The sequence below is a fragment of the Numenius arquata genome, chromosome 6, assembly GCF_964106895.1.
Source record: "Numenius arquata chromosome 6, bNumArq3.hap1.1, whole genome shotgun sequence".
In the NCBI taxonomy this organism is placed as follows: domain Eukaryota; kingdom Metazoa; phylum Chordata; class Aves; order Charadriiformes; family Scolopacidae; genus Numenius; species Numenius arquata.
The window spans coordinates 25,602,347-25,620,403 of record NC_133581.1 but is presented as its reverse complement, the minus strand read 5'-3'; the positions used below and the strand labels follow the sequence as shown (position 1 = coordinate 25,620,403).

The window sequence follows — 18,057 nt, the reverse complement described above, 5'->3', positions numbered from 1 at the left end:
AGTATAAACATGCTAAGTGGCAATATAAATGCTGGGTTGGTACCTGTAATTAATTGTTCACAGAATCAATTCAGCTATGCGAGAAGGGACCTGCCTATTGTGGTGTTTAATGTGATCTTTCCCTATTTTGTAAATACATAATGTGCATGTTCATGTCTGATAAAAATATATATAATTTTTAAAAAAATTAAAAATCCATGTTTCATTAATATTTGCCAACGGACGGCTTCCAAGTAATTAAAACTACTTAATGCTGGTATAACGAATATACTTACAACTGACCAGTATCAATTAAAAAGAAAGATTTCGATCTAATGTTTTTGCACGTTTTTGCTTGCTTTGGGCTCTTGATTTTATTAACTCTCATAGTGTGCTGTGAGCGAAGCTGCTCTTTGTCCCTAAAGGATTCAGAGTTTACGTGCGTTTAATCTCGTCTGCAGCGTCGCGACTACCTCAGCACCACAACTCTGCTACTCCAAGTTTACAGTGAAGTGTTATCTGCAGTGACAAATATGCCGAAAGGAAAACATAACCAGCCTAGATGGTATCTGTGCTTTACAAAGGCTGCTTGTGATGCCTGCGCTTTGATTCAAAACTCCCTGCGCATTGGCTTTTTAATCATCAGATCGCTTTTTCAGCACAGCATCGCCAGTAACAACTGCACCACAATGAGCCAGCTTCATAGATATGGGAATGTTTAGATTTCCCTGCCAGTGACTAAAGGCCTTTCGCTTTCACTAGCCAGTCCCAGCTCACATTGTTGTCGCCTGTTGATTTGTCTTCTCTCATTATTCCTTGACATGCAGCTCTCCACCCACGCCCACACTAACAACCCTCACACAAAGCGCATTGAGGTATTAACCAGGTTACAAGTTCAATGGAAAATTACACTAAGATTGTGCTGTGTGGCAATTTAAAGGGATGGTATTCACTCTCCCAAAGAGCCTGTAAAAAACACAGCTGGTTGGGTTTGTTGGTTTTTTTTTCTTTTTAAGCATCCTAACAAAAACAATTTTTAGAAGTCAGGAATAGATATTTGTGTGTATGTGTGTCTATACGTACTTTATGTAAAATTACGACAGATAGACACAGGCGTGCATCGCCTCTCTGCCACTGACTGGCACGATGCAAACTCCCCGCTGGAAATTCTGCTGGGTTCTGGAGTTCATTTAGAGCATCCCCAGAAACCCAAGCTAAATAAACAACCTCCTCCTGCTCTCAGCTGCAATTAGATACATGAACCTATCTTCTTTTTGTTAGCCCAAATTACAGGCTGGTGAAAGCGCTGAAAGTCTATAAAAACGTTTCTTGAGAATCCCTCCTTATAGAAAACTGAAAATAAATTCAAAATAAAACTTAATGAGATTAACCTAACACAGTAACAAAATTTGCAACACCACACTATAAGGTTAAAAAGAAAATAGTATAATAAAGGAAATACAAAGGCTTTGGCATGGTTTTTACAATCAACAATGGTTAATTTTGATATGTAGTTGTGAACAACTTCAAAACACTTAAGTTTAAAACTCTTGCAAGCACTTTTAATTGATTAGGAATGAATTCTAGATGCACAAAAATGATTGGACTGTGAACAGTAGTACAACTATATCTAAGAACAATTAACTCTTGCCGACCAAAAAGAAACGTATGATGCATGAAAATGTGTATAAAACATCTATAGAATATTCTTGTCAAATATAAATGAAATTAACTTTATTATAGAAATCATTCTGGGAGATTTCTAGGGAAGACAAATACTTACATTTCGACATAAAACAAATTGGATTATATCGAAGACACAATCTACCTTTTATCTATCAAACTCTTTTCTTCATTGAAGTTCTCTCTTAACCCCTGTTTGCACATAGCTTCAGCCGTTAACAACCTTTGGAAATACCAACAGATATTTTTCTTACATAAATCTAGTGCGTATTGTTCCAGGTTTAATTATATGCAATGGAATGATACAAACTTGGAACATCAATCCATAATCTATGAACAGATTGGTAGAAGTATTCGATATATCTTGATAAAACTCTTAAATTCGTGGCAAAGCTTGTTGATCATGGCTTCTTTTTTTTTTTCCTTTTCTTTTTTTTTTTTTAAAACAACTTCATGACCAACACAGATCAAACATCCATCCAGTCTACATTGTTCTTTTTTTTTTTTTCATTATAACATACAAATGCCCATTTACAAATAATACACCAAAATGAATAAAAGTTTGGATACCAAAATGAAGATTTGTTCCAACTGATATAATGCCTTCAGTGTACAAAGGTCCATGTGAAAGTCTTTTCCATGTGTTACAGCATAGGGCACAGTTGCAGTACAGAAGTACTCTGAGAGCCATTCTTCCTTTATAAAATACTGCTGAACATCCAACTGTTGTCCAAATAGTCATTTACAGAATTAACACATGTTTTACTGTAATCTTGGCCAGTATTGAGACATATCAGGTTCACTGCCAGGAACTTGAACTGGAACTGACACTCCAGGGGAAATGAGACCTGAAAATTGAGGGGGGGAAATGGATATTTTAGTTTTTCTATACATCGCACAATTTTTGCTTTACAATTTCACAGATTTGTGCTTGTATTGTGGTAAGTATTAAATCTCGACATCTACCAGCTTGCAGAATCAATTTGGGGGGCGGGGGGAGAGGTGGTATATTTTAAAAACCTGTGCACATCTCAGTGACTTGTTGTTATAAATAAACTGTCATACTTGGAGATAAATGCCAAAGCCTCAGCTCATTTGTATCAGTTGGGAATTCAGCCCAAAATACGCTGAACATTTCTATTCTCTTAAAATGTGTCTGGCTTGCTCCTGATTATGCTGACACTTACCCTTTTTTACCCTGTTTTCCCTTTTTATGCATAGGTTAATATTTCTACAGGACTCCTACCTTTTCAATAACTTCCAATCTTTAGCAAAAAAATACCCCCTGACACAGACATGGTAACAACACGCCCAGTCCTGTAGACACTTTCATGCATGCTTAACTTCACGGGTATGGGTATCGCCGCTGAAATTTAACAGTGCAATAAATGCTGCTTTAGAATTTAATTATACAGGGAAGATTTTGCAGGATGGGGGTCTCACTGAAGAGGTTTCCACTGTTCCGCTATTCAAACGCCACCTCTCTTAATCAGACGCCTTTCATCTACCCCTCCAGTGGCAGCTGAAAAATCAGGCTTTCTGCTCTAGCCTGCAAGGTTATACGTTTTCATCTTCTGCCCAGTTCGACAGGTACTAAACCCAATGGAGAGACCTCTCCCAGCGACAGGGAGAGACTTCTCCCAGCAAATGCATGAGAAAATCCGGGTGGCTGGAGCAAGGAAGCAGCACTGGCAGAAACGGGGAGGGAGCATGGAGCCACTCACCTGTGGAAGTGGTGCCAGAGGTGCCCATCGGCTGGCTGTTCATGTGTGTCTGCATGTGAGGAGGGGTGTATGTATCATAGCTCCGTCCATTCACCGATGGACTGGTGGGCAGCATGCAAGAGTAGGAGGAGGTCTGGCTGGGTACCGGGGGCTATGGAAGCAAAGGACAAAACAGTGTTAAGTACTGACCGAGGTAAACACGACGTTACGCTCTTCTGGGTGGATGTGCCAGCCCTCAGGAGCAGTGTGCACAAACAAAAATGAGCTTCAGTTTCAAATTCAAGGACTTAGATGTAAAGCCCTATTTAGGAGCTCAACCAAGCAGCCTCTTCCCAAGGGTTTTTGGTCTACGGGAACGAGGTGGACAGTCACCAATGCCTTTTCAAATGCACTTGGCGAGCAGATTCTCTACATCTAGATGCTAACAAAGTTGTTACATACCTAAACCAAGGAACCAAAGCCCTTGTTTGCACTTGTGTAGAAGAAAGATGTCTCCTGCCATTTGCAGCCACAGAGAGACAGAGCAGGGCTGACATCTTATCTCACGTTTGCTGGCATAACTAAAAACTAATAGTGGTGAAACTAAAAATTACTCTACTAAGGCACATGGGCTGGTCCTGCATCTGCACATACGCACAGATAACGTGTGGATTTGGAGTGACCGAGGCTCTGAAGGGGGATCAACGCACACGTACGTGTGCGTTGATCCCCCTTCAGAGCCTCGGTCACCCCAAACCCATGCCAGCAGCATCCCGGGAGACCAGACATCTCCATTTATCTTAACACCAACCCCTAAAACCCCATCTGCCAGGGGGAAGAGCAGCTGGGGGCAGGGGGTGAGGGACGGCACCATACCAGGGACCAAGTAGGGGCATCTCCAGCTCCGGAGTGCCAGAGGACGGTGCAGCCTCAGCATGGGGAGGCAGCGGGAAAGCTGGATGAGTAATTCCTGCTGCGAGCACACGAGACTTGACATGTCTGCACATATTTCCTCTGCTTGCACACCCCCAGCACACACTTCCTCCAAAAATACTGACAGCCTTGTCAGCGAAGCACACACACGCTGTGCTCTGAGAGAACCAGCAACGCGCCCTGCATCTGCAGGGAGATGCCGATGGTTCGGCTGCCAAATCTCCTGCTCCAACATCACGTGGCCATCACGCCATGGTTGGCCACATAGGCAGGACTTTCTAGAGCAGCTCACATGTGCCAGGTCCCTGTCCAGGTGCCTGGTGGTGGACCGGGGGCCTGCTGCTTTCCCAAGGGTTCCCTCCTGTATCACCCCTTTGATCTTTTGTCGTCTGCCCTCAGCCCACTGCCAGGAACGACGCCACCGGCCTCCAGCACCACGAAATAGTGACCTAGCCAACGTCATTTCTTTCTGCGGACTTGAGAGACTCTAACTTTATTTGGTTAATTTTGGTTCAGCAATTAGTAACATAGTAATTGCCGCAGCGAAGGAGTCAGGCTCTCTAATCTGCTCGCCGTCTCCAGCAGTGGTCAATGCTGTGTGCCTCAGACAAAGCTGTAAAACTCCCGTAATTGGCCAGCACCTTCCTAGGCCAACCCCACCATTAAAAAAGGAGGAATTTTGCATCTGAAAGGTCTATAGAAACAGACCCCAAAGGAATAGATTTCTTCCTAACCCAGCTGGTGATCAGCTAATGCTTTCAGGCATGAGGATTGACAGCTCTTGCAATTCTGGCTTAGCTGGCATAACCACTGATGCTAATCACATCCTTCCCTCTCTCAGGTGTTCCTAATGCACCGCCGCCACATCACCTATGCCAAGAAGGTCAGATCCCTCCAGCAGCTTATTCGGGCAGCAATTTCCACAATACTGCACCAGTGAGTTCCATAGGTTAACCGCGGGGGGGGGGCTCCAAAAAGGGCTTTTTCATCCCAGATTTGTTGCCTTGTAATTTTGAGGACCTTTCTCTTTTAAAATTCAGGGAAGGGAGCTTGTTGAGCACTAGGACTTACAGTGCCCTTGCCCTTGTAACTCTCCCAAATAGGGCATCTTTTCAGATGCCAGGGAAGCCTTTGGTGCAGGTTTCCCTGCAGCACAGTTTGTGTCCGTAAGCCCCCCATCCTGTGGGGGAAGATCCCCCACCCATGCTCCCGCACACCCCGCAGGCCACTGAGTCCTGAGGGAGCATGGTGCCACGGCAGCAGCGCTGGACTTACTTGCATAGGCAGGTTGTTGGCCATGGTGAAGCTAGGCATGGGCGGCAGCGCGCTGTACGTGTTTGTGAGCGCCGTGTCCGTTCTGCCCAACATGGAACCTGATGTGAAAGAGGAAACTATAATAGAATAGACAGATAGATGGACACATTAGTTTAACTGCAATTACAATTGGCAATACACTCTGAGAGTCTCATTTTCCCAGGACGGTGGAGGAACACGAGCGAGTTGGTGGCATTACCGGGGGTGGTCGGTTGTGGGATCGGCTGGTAAACGCTTGTGCTGAAACTACTACTGATGGGAATGTGGCTGGGAGTGTTGCTGGCTTGTCTTCGCTGGTTCCTCAGCTTCTCTTCCCTTCTCCACTTGGCCCTTCTGTTAGAAAACCACACCTGAAAATACAGTGTTTGAGAGACGTGAATGAGCTTACGAGGGCCTCCCCCACGTAGCTCAAGGCTGTGCTGATAGAAAGCTGGCTTGCAGCGCAGCAAAGCAGTGCGCAAAAGCAAACCCCAGCTGCTCTTATTTTCCTGAAGGAGGAGATGGACAAATATCCGATCGTAAACAGGGGCTGCCCTGTGCTTTGAGAAGCCAGGAACAACAAAATTAGAATAGTAGTAGTAGAAATAATAATAGGCATAATTGCACAACATCTCAGTACCTGTATCCTTGCTTCAGGCAGGTCTATTTTAGCAGCTAGTCTCTCTCTTGCAAACACATCAGGGTAGTGAGTCCTCTCAAATTCTGCAGAAGGAAGTATTGTTGCATTAGTTGCAAAGAGTTAATGTGGCTGACTGTAAAGTCAGAGTTGTTCCTGCGCTGCCTATGCTCTAAATGCTCTTAAGAAACATGGCTGCAACGGCAAAGCTGAGCTTTCTCTGCGTGTGTGTACGTTAGGAAGGAGGATGCCTTGCCTGCTGGGGAATAGCGCTCAGGGGACAGGCAGACTTGGGTGCGATGCTACATCTTTCAAGAAGCAGTGAGGGCTTTTGCCTCCGCTGAGGGGGTCCCCAAGGCAGCTCTGACCCTGTCACCAAGAAGCGAAATGGCACGTCGCTAAATAACAGCGGAAAATAAGAACAAAGATGCTCAGCGGGTCAGAGGCGAGGTACACCCAGGCTGGTCAGGGAAAAGGGCACCTGATCCCAGCCCCGGGCAGCGGCAGCGCTGGGGACAGGGACCGAGCGTGGGGGCAGGCACAGAAGGCTGCTGCCAGCCCCAGCTGCCTGCCTTCGCCTTCCCGGTGTACAGCAATGCAGCCCGGCCGCACGGCACAGTCGGCAGGAGGAGATTTATCCCCTGTGAGAGGAGCCCGGGGTGTAACACCGATGTTTCAGTGTGATCTGTGCCCTGAGTACATTCCCTTTGAAAACCTTTTAACAGCTTTTTGGTACATATCATAGCCATCGATGAGTATTTGGAGCTCAATGAATAAAAGAGCATGGAGGGAGCCACAGACTTAAAATATATACATGTACATAAGGCACATGAATGCCATGCTTCTGTTCAGCTTTTAATATAGCGAGGGCACATTTTGCTTTTCTCTCCTGCTTCAGCCATAGGAAAATGTCACTCACCTTTCTCAAGGGCTTCAATTTGCTCTTGGGTAAAGGATGTCCTATTTCTCTGCAGCTTTCTTTTCAGCTGGAGTCTCATTTGGGCCTCATCTGAATCTTCTCCGTTAGAGCTGATAGAGTTAGTGTTTTCCCCTCCTCCCTCCTGTTGCGGACAGCCATCTGCGGAACCAAGAGTCGGAAAGTGAAACGCAGGTACCCTTTTTTCAAGATCCCTATCAGAGAAATAACGTGATTGGAAACAAGTTCGGCCATGTTTGCTGACACCCTCTCTTAAATGTGTCTCAGGTATCAAAGCAACATTGTGCTAATGACACGGGTAACACGGAAACATTTCCGTTTCCAGCGTTATCGTAAACATCGGAGATGAGGAATTACAATTGCCTGGTCTTAATTTCATTTTGTTTTTCCTCTGAAATAAAACCCTCATAAAAATACCTTCCCCTGAAAGTGATTCTTTCCATGAATTGCTACTGCAGTGCCATGGCAGTCTCCTCTGTCTGCTGCACTTATTTACCTATTGCTATATTTAAAATAGTGATGTTCAGTATTTCAGATTATCTATAATCAGTAATTCCTATCTAATCAATTAGATGTTGATAGGTTTGCAGAAAATGCTATTAAGAAACCAAACCAAGCTTGTAATCTTTTTTAAAAAATATTTATCCAGTTTTTATTTGAATTCTGCACAGTCAATTTCATTTTAAAGGTTGTGAATTTAGAAGTGCCTGCATTGTTCTGCAGTTTTATTCAACTATTGTATGAGTGTGCATTGCCTTGACACCTATTACTGAGCACAGCTGTAATTATATCATCACCAAGAACAGGCTATAATTGCTGAAAATGGAATTTTATATTTAGATAAAAGGACTGTCCATTCTTTGTAATGTGTTGCACCAGAGAAAAGTAAGATTTCTTTTAAAATTTTAACATGTAATTTTAAAAGAAATAGTAGCGAGTTCACTAACTAGCTAAATACGCTATTCTGCAGCTGAACGTCTGGCATATCATTTAAGCGGTACATTTTTAATTAGGGCATTTCCACCACTTTTAATGTAATTTCTGTCATTAAACAGGGGGAAAGTTGCATTATGCTCTCCTGTCGGGCGGAGGCAGGGATGTGTCCTGGGGCCGGCCGGCTTTGCGGGGCGCTGGAGGCACCCCGGGCCGCCGTGGGCCAAAGAAACGGAGGTTTCTGGCGAGGCCAGAGAAGTCGTTGTCCCTAAATTAGCTCTCCCTCTCTTTTCAAAGCATATTTTTCGAGGCGTTTTGATGTCGCATAAAGGGGGAGACGGGATGAGGGACGCATGGGCTACTTATGCTAATTCCCTTGAAAAGTTACGCCAAAAATAAATAGCGACACTCCCGCTACATCCTTTAAATATTGTGGGAAATCAACTTTAAAGTAATATCATTTATAATCGGCGAACAATGGCCCCGGCCTTCAAAGCTCAGGGAGAATTGTGACAGGATCTGGTGGGACCCTTTCAACCACTTTGAAATGTTTTAAAACCCGAACTTTCTCCCCCATTTAAACACAGGGATTCAGCGGCCGTGGTCACCATATGGGCGGCCGCAGCCCCATTGAGGCGGCCGGCGGCGGGTGAATAGCCGGGGGGGGGGGAGAGGGGGGGGAGTTTAGGGGGAGAAGGGGGGGAGTTTGCTGCTTTTCAGGGGCACACAAAGCCGCCGAGCCCGGAGAGCTCCGCCGCGGCGGGGCAGCCGCCCTGCCTAGCGCCGGTGGCAGCGCCGGGGGCCGCGCCCGCCCGCTGCGGGGGCCGCCGCTTAACCTCCGCCACTGCCCTCATCCATCACTGTCCGCACCGAGCGGACCGGCGCGGACCTTGGGGGGGTTGGGGGGGAGGCAAGGAGAGAGCGGAGAGAGGGGGTGAGCCGCCCAAAGGCGGCGGGGATGCCCGGCCGCCCCCCGCGCCGTCGGGGCTGGGCAGAGCGCACCGAGTGCGCCGGGCAGCGGAGCGCACCCGCGGAGCCGCGCCCGCGCTTCCCAGTGCCAAGCCCGAACCGCCTCCCCCCTCCCTTGCCACCACCCCTCAATTATTTTTAAATTTTTGCAACCACATTTTTTTGCAATCTAGTCTCCGTGCCCTCCCCATCTCCCTCCAAACCTTTGAGCCAGCTGAAAGTTTCACCTAGAGTTTAACTCCCTTATGATTATTTAAAACCCCCGCGCCTGACAATTAAGATATCTTCTTTTTAGAGGCCCCCCCTCTTTTTTTTTTTTTTTTTTTAAAAAAAAAAGGCCCTAAAAGGAACGATCTCAATAGAGCTGTTCCACCTTCCAGACCTAATCCGAAAGAAAGCGACTGAATGTCCGTCCCTATTATCCTATAGCCAGACCATCTGACGCTGGGTATAGGATTTGTTTCCTGGAAAAAAAAAAAAAAAAAAAAAAAAAAAAAAGACGCTGGGAAATAAAATCATTCCTTAGTTTCTTAGTGTCTTAATCAGTGAGGCGGAAAACAAGCAAAAAAAGATAGCAAACCAATTGCGGCACCTCTCAGCTATAGAGCTGGGATCAAAACATTGTAGCATCTGTTGAAAGAGAAAGTGTCTAAATCCTATAGAAGGCTTTAGTCTTATAAGAGAGGGAGGGGGGAAAAAAAAAAAAAAAGATAAGAAACAGTGTCTCGGTGATCCCTAAAACCACTAAATCACTGGAGAATTTCTCCCGGATAGAGATGTCTCTTTTTGTTCTGTCAGCCCTCATGTATCCATTATTTTATTCACTGCTGCATGGCGTTTATCAGATTGAGACCATATTTGTACCCCTCTGAGACCTAACCTCGCCTTATGCTTTTTGAGTAATGGACTCTTAAAATCCAGTAACATACCCCTGCAAGGGAAAAACATTAGAGGGAGCATGAATATTCCAGAGGAAATCCATTTTATTAATTTTAATTTTGCTCTGCGGATGTTTTAAGTGCCTGCCTGCCCCCCCCCCGCCTCTCCTGCCCACGCACACACGCACCCCCGGCCCGAGCCGCACCGGGCTCCGCGCCGCTCCGCGCCGCTTTATTTCGGTTACAATCTGGGAGATGGCTCACGGGTTCCTGCCGAGGCCCGAGCTCCCCCGCGGAAACTGCGCTCATCCCCACGCCACTTGGGGGAGGGGGGGGGGGGGGACGGGACACGCCGTGTGTCACCACAAGCCTCCAGCAGTTCCACCTACACCACCTCCCCGCAGACACAGGCGCCTGCAGCGCAGTGGCCAAGGGCTGCCTGGCCCCAGGTGTGCCCGCACCGCACCCGCGCTACATCGCGCGGAGCTGGGCCCGGAGTCACCCCGCTGCGGCGAGGAGGACAGGCAAGGGGGCACCCTAAACGTCTCCATTTAACGCTTTTTCTAAAAAAAAAAAAAAAACAAAAAAACAAAAAACAAAAAAACCAACCAACCAACCAAAAACAACCAATGACGGGAACGGAGGGCGCTCAGGCCGTTTGGAGCCGCACGGGCGGAAAGCGCGCTCCCCTCCGCCGCGCACCGCTCCGCGGTTGGGCTCTTGGGTGCAGGGCAGAGAAGGAAGGACGGGGAGCCCCGACGGCGGCCCCGGGGCAGGCAGGGATGCCGGCAGCGGGGCAGAGGCAGCCCCCGGCCGGGCCCGGGCGCCGCAGGTAGGGGCGAGCCGGCGGGCAGCTGTCGGTAGGGTCCGTCCCGGCACCGTGGCGTGGGGGGGGGAGGACGGGGGGACGGACATCGGGCAAAACAAAATTTAAAAAAAATAATAATAATACAAAACTGGGGGTGGGGGGAAGCGAGGGCTCCGCTCTATCTTTCTAGTGTCCTTCATAGATTGTTTTCTTCTCTTAAAACTGACATGTCTAATTGGCAAGCGGTGCCATATCGTGTCCAGAGGTCTCCTGTGGAACATTTCTACAGCTGTCTCCTTCAACTAGACGCTTATTCATGTCGCCTTAATGAGAAACAAAACGATCTCTAATGAGCAATTACATAGCGACAGAATTGTTCCCATAACAAATTCTTGCGTGTGACAGAAACATCCTTTGTACCAGATATTCCGCACACTGTTACCGATTTTTTTTTCCTTGCGGGGTGAAAACAAAAAGCAGGTTGTTGTATATAGACACCTCTTCTAAAGGAATGACCACAGCCAGGGAGAGAGCCGAGCCTCAACAGAGCCCGCATACAAAAAGAAGCCATTAACCATCTTAAGTATGTAACGTAACATCCCATTATCCTTCATATTATCCCCTTGTCATTCCTACAACAAATACCTATTAATCTTCAGGATAAACAGTTTCCTATATTTACAAAGTTGTTTCGGGTCCATTGAGGAGGAACTATAATCAGCCCTACGGAGATAGTGACCGATCCTCCCGGCTTTGGAGACCCCAGCGCGGGAAGGCGACCCGGGCGGGGAGCGGGAGCCCTAATTACCGGGCTGATGGGCGAGGTTAAGGATCAGCCCCGGAACCCGCCCGGCTGCCGGCACCGCAGTTTGGCGGCCGCGGCGGTTGCTCCCGGGCTGCCTTGCCCGCCGCCAGGCCGGGGCCGGGAGCCCTCCAGCTCGGCGGTCACTGCCACCCACCCGCCCGGGGAGGCGGCGGCCGGGGACGCCCGGAGGCACCCGTCCCGAGAAAACTGCACGGCGGCGGCGATCGGGGAGGGGGCGAGGGGGGACCCGCGTCGGGAGCCACCTCCGCCGGGCGTGGCCGAGCCCAGCCGGGCCGCCCCGTGCCGGGGAGCGGCGGCCGGGCTGTCCCTTACCTTGGGCGGGCTGCCCGGGTACCGACGTGCCGGGGTACCAGCCGGGCCGGGTGCCCCAGGTCCCCGTCTGCCCGTTCAGCATCCTTAGCTTGTCGTACATCCCGTCGGCACCCATCTGTTGCTTTTCGCTAGCCAGGTTGCGTAGGACTCTGTTTATCGACGACACCTGGAAGGCAAAGGACAGGAAAGGCAATGGTAGTGCGGTAGCGCGCTCCCCGCGAGCCACCCGCGCAACCCCCGCGCCCCTTCCGCGCTGTCGGCGGCGCGACCTGGGCGCAAGTCAGAGGGGTTCCCCGAGCGCCGGCTGCGCTGCGGCCGCCCTGTACCGCCGTGTCCCAGCCGCCCCGACGCGCTTACTGCTGGTGGTGGTGCAAACAAACAAACAAACCACGGGGGAAAAAAAAAAAAAAAAAGAAAAAAGAAAAAGAAAAAAAGGAGAAAAAAAAAAAAGCCCCAAACCCAACCCTGCAAAACCAGAGTGATGGCTTCGACTGATGCTCGCAGTCCTGAGGCGCCAGGCGCAGGGGTGACCCGCATATTTATTTTTTATTTTTTTTTCTCCCTCCTTAAAGGCATTTGTCAGAATCTGTATGAAAAAATGCGTCTGACCCTGCCACATGCAAATGGTTTGAACCTGCTATCCTCTCATCTGATATCAAAACAAAGGAAGCAGAGGCTCGCTACGGCTACCCAGCATTGTACACAGCACACGGGAAGGTTTTTTTCATGAACTTACACTGGGTATATTATCGTTGGTACAGACCCCCTCTGATAGTAATCTGTCTCGAATCTCCCACGCAAAGATGGAGGGGCACTCTCGTTTATACTGCGCTATTTTGCTTACAACTTCTGGAGTCGCTACTCTCGGTTTACTACCTCCGATTGCCCTGGGTCTGATGGAGCCAGTTTCGTAATACCTGCCCAAAATTTTACTCACACATCCATTCGACACCTGGATAGGGAAGCGGACAGAAAATCACATTATTAATAATTTCAAGACAAAAATAAAATTGTTTAAGTATGCATTAAACAATGACAAGCTTACGTTTTGATTGTCCAGCACTTGGACTTTTGCATCTGCATGGGTCTATAACACAAAAATATACCTTAAATGGTATGAGAACTTACTTAGAGAGTCTTTTTTTCTTTAAAAAAAAATTACATTCGTGGCCCTACCCTCTACAAAAGTGATACTTTAAAAACATTTGGAAGAAAAAAAAAATCTGGTCAAAACGTAATTCTTTTAGCACTAATGTTAAAATACTCCTTAAATGCGAACAATAGCTAAGCCAGACTAGTCTCCATCGTCCTCACTGCTCTTAGACAGAGTACTTGTGGGGGACAGGGTGAGTGAGGAGTTATCGAGACCTACATTTACAATGTACCCCTGAGCTGCGCCAGATCGCGTTAGTGTCCGTAAAGACAGATTCCGGGCTAAAATAGCGTGGCTTTGAGGGGGTTTCTTTTTTTTTTTTTTTTCCTTTCCTTTTTCCTCTTCCTCTTTTTTTTTCGCTTTTTGGAAGAAAAAAAAAAAAGGTAAAAATAAAAAAGCAGTAAGCCACGCCAAATGCATACAGATCTCACAAAATCATAAGTAAATATTGGGGGGGGAGGGGGGAGAGAGGAAGGAGAGGAAACTGAAATTATGCCGAGCCGTATAATTCAGTTTATTACAGCGAACTAACTGTAACGAGAGTGCAGGTTATCACCGGATGGAAATAAAGGGGAACAAAAAAAATTAGGAAAATATTTTAAAAGTTATATATATATATACGCGTAGAAAGGTCTATTTGCAGCAATAATCAAGATAAGCAAATGGATCGTTTTATTAGGCTGGAAGGCGGGTGGTGGTGGTGGCGGTGATGGTGGGTGGGTGGGTGTGTGGGGGGGTCGGCAATTAGCGCCTTGGCGGCCAGCGGTGGACAAAGCGGCTCTGGAGCGGAGCGGAGCGGTGGGAGGACGGGGGACGCCGCCGCCTTCACCTGCAGGATCCGTGAGATGTCGCAGGGCCGGGCGCCGCTATGAGCGAGTTCCACGATCTTCTGCCGCGTGGAGTCGGGCAGCGGCCTCCCGTTGACGAACACCCCGCCGAGCTGGTTCACGCCGCTGTGACCTGCGGGAAGCACAGCGCCCACCATAGCACCCTCCGCTCCCGCGCAGACCCCGCGCAGCCGGCCAGCCGGCACGCCGCTCCTCTCTCCTCCGCGCCCCGCCGCGCAGCCACCGCCGCTCCCATCCGGCCCCGACGCCGTCCTCGCCCGCCGCTCCCGGGAGCCACCGCCGCTCCGAAAGTCACCCTCGCCGGCGCTGCAAAACCCGCGACAGCGGCGAATCCCCCAAAAACCCAGCTCAAAAGCCCAGAATATTCCGGGCTGGATCGCCTTGGGTTGCTTCCTCGCTTTGCTTTTTTTTTTTTTTTCTCTCTCCCCTATTCCTCCCCCATCCCCTCCCCCCCCCCAAAAAAAAAAAAAAAAAAAAAAAAAGACGAAAACCCAAGCAAAACCCAAAGCCCAGAGCCCACGGAGCCTGCCTGCATCCGCACCGCCGCAGCTCGCTTCGCCAAAAGCCAAAGCGAGAGGCTGCCTCGCCAGTGCCCAACCTGGAGCTCCAGGCTTTGGAGGAAGTCTCCCTGGAGAAGCTCTGCTCTACGCGCTCTCCGCTCTCCTCTCTTTGGAGCCTCCTGATAAATTGACTCCAAGAGCCCAGGCTTCTTAGCAATAAATAAGCTCCAAATATAGAAGAGGGGGAAAATATGATGAGCCTCTCTGACATTTGTCTTTAAAATAAAACTAGCTGCACGTCAAGTTTGAGCTTAATTTCTGGAAATAGGCGGAAGTCGCCCCGGATCATGCATGGAAGGCTAATTGAAAAGATCAGTTGGAGCACTTGTGGCAGGCGTGTCACTTTATGACAGTACTCTGCTTTTGAAAATTGCATCGTCACGACAAATAGTAGCATGATAAAACGACCCTTTCTGTCCGCATTTGGATATCACTCAGACTAGATTGAACTCTACTCGCTCTCCCTCCGAGGGAGGCTGCGGTTTGAGGTAGCCGCGGGCTCTGCGCGGACACAACCGAGGGGGCGCGCTCCCCCGCGCAACGGATTCAAAGTGACATCGGGGCTGGGGAATTTGCCGCCCCGGCCCAGCAGCGCGGCCGGCGCTGCGACCTGCGCTTCCCACCGCGGGGAGAAGGAGCCCCGCGCGTCCCTCCCCGCCTGCGCCTCGGGGGTCGGGGCGGCGGGGGGCGGCCGGGGGGCACGGTCCCTCGGCGGCTTCCCCCCCCACACCTCCTCCAGCCCCCGCCGTCCCCCCCGCCGTCCCCCGTCCCCTTCAATGCGTGCGGGGAGCCCGCTTCGGCGGGGGGGGCGACGGTCGCCGACATAAAAAATGGCAGCAGGGAAAGCAAAATCAAAGTTTCACTTAAAAGGTTAAGCCTTAATCATTATATAATTTCCCTGGAGAGCGGTGTAGATCTCGCCCAGTGGCAATGATTATGCGCCTTGTATTCTATTGCTAGTCATCTAATAGGAAAACATATGGTGTCAATTTGGATGCTCTGCACCATATACACCCAGGAGTTATTAACACAAAGCCTGGAGAGCCCGCCGCGACCTTTAAACAAAATAAAGGCTTCACCCGAATGATATCTTTTCTGCGTTTTGCGGTGGCGATCCCAAACGGCCGAGTGAAGGCATTCCCCCCATTACCATAAACCCCCGGCACGCCGCGGCCAAGGGCAGCCACCGCCGCCGCTGCCGGGCGCAGGTGATGCCCTTCCCGGGGCTCGGTTTTTCTGGGGATACGTGAAAACAGAGCGCACGGACACGCAGGCAGCGGCCCCCAAAATACCCACCACCACCGAAAAAAAAAAACCTGCCCCCCTAAAAAAAAAAAACTCAAATCGAACCCCCCAACAAAACAAACAGCTCCACATGAGGTTTGCTGAGAACCACCCCCCCACCAAATCTGTGTTTTTCCTGATGCTCCTTGCACGCGGGGGGAGGGGGGGACACAACTTATTAATCGCTCTAAGGAGGGGATGATAACGGGGTCCCGAAGCCGCGCATCGCCGCGCATCGAGGTCCCGGAGAAACACCGGGGTGAAGGCCGATCGCCGCGCGCAAGGCCCGCGCAACTCGGCCTGCGCTCCTCGCCGCCGCTACCCGCGCAAGATAAGCGCGACCCCCGCGCAGGTGCGGCGCGGGGTTGCGCGACGTCGCAAAATCGCGACGGCCGTCGCGATTTTGCGAGGTCGCGCAACCCCGCGGCGCTCCGGCGTGGAGCCCACCCCGCGGAAGATCCGCGTCCCGGGGAGATGGGGCCTGCTCCAGGCTGGTTGGGACCTCACCCCGGGTCCCCCCGACCTCCGCGCAGCCCCTTCCTCCGGAGCGCAAGGAGGGGACGCTTCTCGCCAGCCTGCGGGTCCGTGCGCCCCTGCGTTGCGCAAGCGCTTTTCCCCTCTGAGAGGCGCACAGGCCCGTCGGCGAGCTCTTAAACAACATCAACAACGACAACAAAAGGCCAAAAAATATGAAAATTAATAATCCTCAGAAGACATCAGAATCGGGAAGCAAATAAAACCAGGAGGTGGCGGGGAAGTGCGCCTAGCGCGGTGGTGGCTTTTTCCTGCCCAACTCCCGCTGCGGATCAGGTAGGGATAAACGACAGGGCCTGGGCCACTAACCGGGCAAGCCCCGGTGGCCCGGGAGCCGTGACAGCGCTCCCGGTCCCTTCCACGCCGCTACCCGCACCCCGACGGGGCGGGCTGCGCACCCGGCCGCGCAGGGACCACGGCTCCTCCCTCCCCCGCTCCTGCGCGCCCGCGGCCGCCCCCGCCTGCCCTCCGCGGCCGCGAAGGGGCGCGGAGTCACTTACTGTTCTGCATGGTGGGCTGATAGAGCAGTATCCCACGGGGCTCGCCTATAGCAGTCTATCAGTGATAAAATAGGCGTTAATCAGGGGAGGTAGTGCATACGGTTAAGCTGCAGAGAGGCTAATATCTCACAGGCTTACTTTGTTATCCTTAGGCGTTTTTCCCCCGATTACTTTAAGGATTTGGGGGCTTTAATACCTCAAGGCAAAAATGTACATATGCATCCCTAACACGCGAAAAAAAAAAAAAATAAGAAAAGCAACCCGCCAAGTGGTTTCTCGTTTTAATTGCATGCAGGTGGCGTATTGCCTCGTCGTTAGTGCCCTTCGCTGAGGTGGTGTATTAAGTGGAGCGACAACAATCACAAAGAGAGTCCCAAGTCATGTTTTTAAACTTGCCTGAAAGCGGGGCGGACTGTCCTCTCATACAATTTAGGGACTCGCACATCTGCGTGTCACTAGTTAAAGTCTTCCCTCTAGGACAAAGCAGAAGAAGTACGTTAAAAAGTGTGGAGCGACGCCGGGAAGGTGTGCCGGGCGGGCCGGGCCGGGCGGGGGGGAGCGGGGCGGGCGGCGCTGCGCGGGGGCTGCGCGGGCACCGGCGGCGGGGGGGAGGCCGTCCGCCGGCTGTCCTGCCTGCCGGGAGCGGGGCTCCATTTTTACCTCCGGGTATTTCCTCGAGTTATTTGTATTTTATTTTTTTTTCCTCTCCCCGCGGCACTAGCAACTTTTTCTCCCCCAAACTCCCCGTCTTGTGATTAACTTCTTTTTTGGTCTTTAGATCTTCCCCTTTTTCACTGTACTGTGACACACGCTGTCTACCTCGCCTCACTGCTTTAAAAAGTAAGAACAGGAGGGGGTGAGAACTGTTAAACAAAGCCTACAGAAAGCGAACAATGGCCTCCATTCTGCTCCTCTACCCAAACCCCGAGTGCAGAAACCCAGGCTCCTTAACCGGCCGCGCAGCTTCCCAACTCAACGGACCAACAACCCTCCAACTTACAAAGAGCAGAGAAACAAGCCCCTTCTCCCTTCATTAGTGCCTGCCTTGACCCAGCGCCTGGACAGTCCCCAGCGCCTTTTTCTCTCTCTCTTCCCCCCCCCCCCCCCCCTTCCCCTGCTCCCTCTCTCCTCCTCTCGCCACCTTTCCTCCCTCCCTCCTTCCTTCTCTCTCCCCCCACCCCCCCCCCCCCCACCCCGGGCCACTTATTTATTTATTTATGCGTCTCCCATGTATTTATTTGAAATCGTCGCGGGTGAAAATGGAAAAGTAATTTCTCGTTATAAATA

General features: G+C 50.3%; 1 protein-coding gene across 1 annotated transcript; it reads right to left on the bottom strand.

Moving 5' to 3' along the window:
• Positions 1-2,424: 2,424 nt before the first annotated feature.
• PAX6 (paired box 6) lies at positions 2,425-17,215 on the bottom strand. Its single transcript, XM_074150026.1, is given in 14 exon segments — positions 2,425-2,510; positions 3,387-3,537; positions 5,574-5,689; positions 5,812-5,962; positions 6,232-6,314; positions 7,148-7,306; positions 11,892-12,057; positions 12,628-12,843; positions 12,937-12,978; positions 13,874-14,004; positions 14,491-14,512; positions 14,515-14,617; positions 16,771-16,825; positions 17,167-17,215. Coding segments are annotated over 14 exon segments (1,530 nt in total).
• Positions 17,216-18,057: the final 842 nt, after the last annotated feature.